At 33.8% G+C, this 3,392-nt stretch overlaps 1 protein-coding gene across 1 annotated transcript; it reads left to right on the top strand.

Annotated features, from left to right (window-relative positions):
- The first annotated feature begins 327 nt into the window (after positions 1 to 327).
- On the top strand, positions 328 to 2,697 carry LOC124373773. The gene is made up of 2 exons (XM_046832113.1): positions 328 to 732; positions 1,664 to 2,697. Exons 1-2 carry the CDS (start codon positions 700 to 702, stop codon positions 2,660 to 2,662), a joined length of 1,032 nt encoding a protein of 343 aa, XP_046688069.1. The 5' UTR covers positions 328 to 699; the 3' UTR covers positions 2,663 to 2,697.
- The last annotated feature ends 695 nt before the right edge of the window (positions 2,698 to 3,392 follow it).

The following is a 3,392-nucleotide window of genomic DNA, read 5'->3' as shown; positions in this document are numbered from 1 at the left end:
GTTAGATATGTAAGTATTAAATTATTTACAGTAGAGTATTAAAAATAATATCTGGATAACTAGGTAAAATAAAATAATGTTTATTTATTTTATATTTATATTAATAATTAGCAACGATTTCAAGGAAATTCTGTCTTGATATTATTGAAACACTATGTATGATAATGTTACACAATGTTATGCAATATCAAGGAACAGAGCGACATAGGTCTTACCTCTTTAACGTTCACTGACAAACTGACGAAAGAGGAAAATCTCTGCTGACTATGTAGAACACAGGGGCGGTTTCAGGGAAGGGGCCATGGGGGCCATGCCCCCCCCCCGAAATACTAGGAAAGCTTAGTGTAATATTTTCTATAATCTATAAGTTCTAACAAAATTGAATCCTAATACTGGTACATATCAATTAACAATAATTATTTTAGTATAAAAACGAGTCAAACAGAAAGTATTTATTTTTAAATAGTATTAAGTTAACAATCAGTTTCAGTGGTCAAAAGGCACTCGCATCTAGTTGGCGCCTTGAGAACACAAAGAAATCTGGCAACAGTGCAGCCGCGCCCCTCCCAACCGTCATCTTGTTATTGTAGTGACTCACGGCCCACGCTCGTCGCGTATCACGTAGTCTGTACTCATCCGCCGACTTGTACACTTATAGTGTTGTGTTTTCTGTATTCGTTGCCTCCACTGGTTTGTTTAATGTTTAGTTTAATCTGCAGTTCTAAAAAAATGGTAAGTACGAACACAGACAAATATTATAGGCTATACTGTTTATGTGTAATTGTGTAGACTATAGGCCTAAATAGTGTATTTACAAAGTAGTATTGCATTTAAATTAAACGAGGAAAACAAACTCAAAAGTAATTAATATTTATGCATTTATTTTATGCTCATGTATGAGTGCACGATATTCATATACTTCTTCTTTGTAAAAGAAATAGGTGCACATAATCACATATTTATTTCTTTTAAATTGAATTTAATGACTAAAAAACGGAAAGACGCCAGAAACGCGCGCCACTATGTGTTTATTTTCAAGTATTTAATATCCCTTGAAAACAACCTGACTATAAGATAAAAAAAAAATATCAGAATTTGTTCTTGAATTTGACAAAAACAGCATTCAACAAATAACGCCAAAATGAAAACAAATTTTCATCTACATTCGACTTTTTTCTAAAGCTATATTCTTTTGGCCCTTTACATATTTAAAGTTGCTGACCTATGTAAATTAATATGGATATATTATTCAATTTTGTGGAATGAGCATCTTCAGACCCATATTTTTGACAATTCATTATCGTGGAATTTATTTTTGCACAATGTTTCAATATATGTATTCCGTGGCGTTGCTAAATAAGCAGTAGCTTTTTGGAATACCTATCATGAAGTGGCCCAGTTCGAATCCCGTCGGGAGTCGGGACAATCTCTCATCTCAAGTATAAGTACAATTTTATTAAGACTTTTCTATGTTTAAAGGTAAAATATAATAACTAATTAGTGAATACGTACCGGTAACTATTTGGAAGCATAATACGGTCTTGTCTAGGTTAGGAAAGGAACTATAAACAAATAACAAAATCACGAGACAGGCGCTTGGCTTTAAAATAAATACTCAACCTTAATTTTTAAATGATAATTAATAACTTCCTAATTGTTTCAGGCATCTCAAAATAATCGAAAACGACCGAATCCAAAATCAATTATTAGTTCATATTTTCAAAAAGTTGAGAAAATAACAGACGACAATGAACCACGTGTAAAAAAGACTAATACATCTTCATCACAACCTGATCCTGACTCATGCATAAATACTTTATCAATTTCTCTTACCGATGCTGCATCTAACAACACCACTATTATGAACACTGAAGAGCACAATGAAAACCAAAATACATCCCTAGAATTAGGTAGAGATGGTAGTTGTGCCAATGACATAGGGCTTTTTGTGAATAAAAAGACAGATGAATTTACAAAGTGTCAATTGTTAGAACGACATTGGACACCGCCCAAATCATATGAATTCCCACATTCAATTCACACTAAAAATGGCAAGGAAGTAAAACGTTACTTAGGTCATCAACACCTGGAACAAAGAAATTGGCTAGTTTTTTCCGACGTTAAAAAGGGGTTATTTTGTAAGTTCTGCGTTTTGTTTTCCGATAAAAAGTGTGGGCACAATAAAGGGATGTTAGCTCAGAACCTTGTAACCCAACCCTTGACTTCATATGCCAAGCTATTGGGTAAAGACGGCTTCATACAAACACATGAAAACACGGCTTATCATAAAATATGCGTGCAGGCGACTTTGCTCAACTCTTTATGCACGGCTGAGTTTTTAATATCAATGATGTCATTGATTGACGTTCTAAAAGTCTCATTGCCGCTCAGTCGACTTCTACAAACACCATCACTTGACACTAACCGGGCATCTACCGCAGTCACCAACACCATGGCAACATTAAAAGAAAGAAGGATTAAATGTGATGATATATTCAAACAAATATTTTTTGAAACCAAAGCGCTAGCAGAGGAGCTGGATGTTGAATTGAAGTTACCAAGACGTACGGGCAGTCAAACTAAGAGATCAAATCACCCAGGAGACGTAGAAGAGTACTACAGACGATCTATTTATATACCTCTTCTTGATAATGTTTTTTAACATCCAGGTTAAGTTATAGCTCACTGGAATGTTTTGGCCTACGAGGAATAATTCCCACCAATATAGTTGAGGATGCCAGAGAAAAAAAATGATCTCATTGTCAATTTAAAAAAAGGTTTTCGAACAGTTTGCACCTATTATCGGTGATGGAGATACCCTAAGTAATGAAATTCAGTTTGAAGGTGAAGTGGACCTGTGGAAAAATCACTGGAAGATGAAGAAGGAGAAAGAACAAAATGTAAAACTCCCTGAAGATATATTGAAAGTGTTAGACTCCTGTGACCCAAATATATTTCCAATTATCCATGATGTTCTCAAAATCTTGGCCACACTTCCAGGTACGTAAATTAATAAAATAAAATTAGTCATATAGGTATGGGCTGGCTGGGTGACTTTACATACTTTAGATATGTGGGTTTAAATGGAAAAGCACACAGAATGGGTACTGTATTACCTGAAGAGTATACTATAAGAACTAACCTAAGAATAAAATTGTTTTCCAAGTTTAACTTAAATAAATATAAATGTAACACACAAGCAAGTAATAGTAATTTTTCATTCATGAACACAAAATAAGTAAATTCATTAAAATTAATATGTAGTCTATATTTTATAATAACTATTTCAGTTCCATGAGTGATTTTATTATTTTATTTCCAGTCAGTGTGGCTTCGGCAGAAAAGACTTTCTCCACTTTAAGAAGAGTAAAGACTTGGCTGAGATCAAGAAT

This window comes from Homalodisca vitripennis, unplaced genomic scaffold, assembly GCF_021130785.1.
Source record: "Homalodisca vitripennis isolate AUS2020 unplaced genomic scaffold, UT_GWSS_2.1 ScUCBcl_6359;HRSCAF=13537, whole genome shotgun sequence".
Classification (NCBI taxonomy): Eukaryota; Metazoa; Arthropoda; class Insecta; order Hemiptera; family Cicadellidae; genus Homalodisca; species Homalodisca vitripennis.
This window is presented reverse-complemented; position numbering and strand designations above follow the sequence as displayed.

Excerpts from the sequence above, each read along its gene's own strand:
- LOC124373773 (XM_046832113.1), top strand. The coding sequence starts at position 700 with ATGTTTAGTTTAATCTGCAGTTCTAAAAAAATG. Across the intron at positions 733-1,663 it reads TCTGCAGTTCTAAAAAAATG|GCATCTCAAAATAATCGAAA; the intron begins GTAAGTACGAAC and ends TAATTGTTTCAG.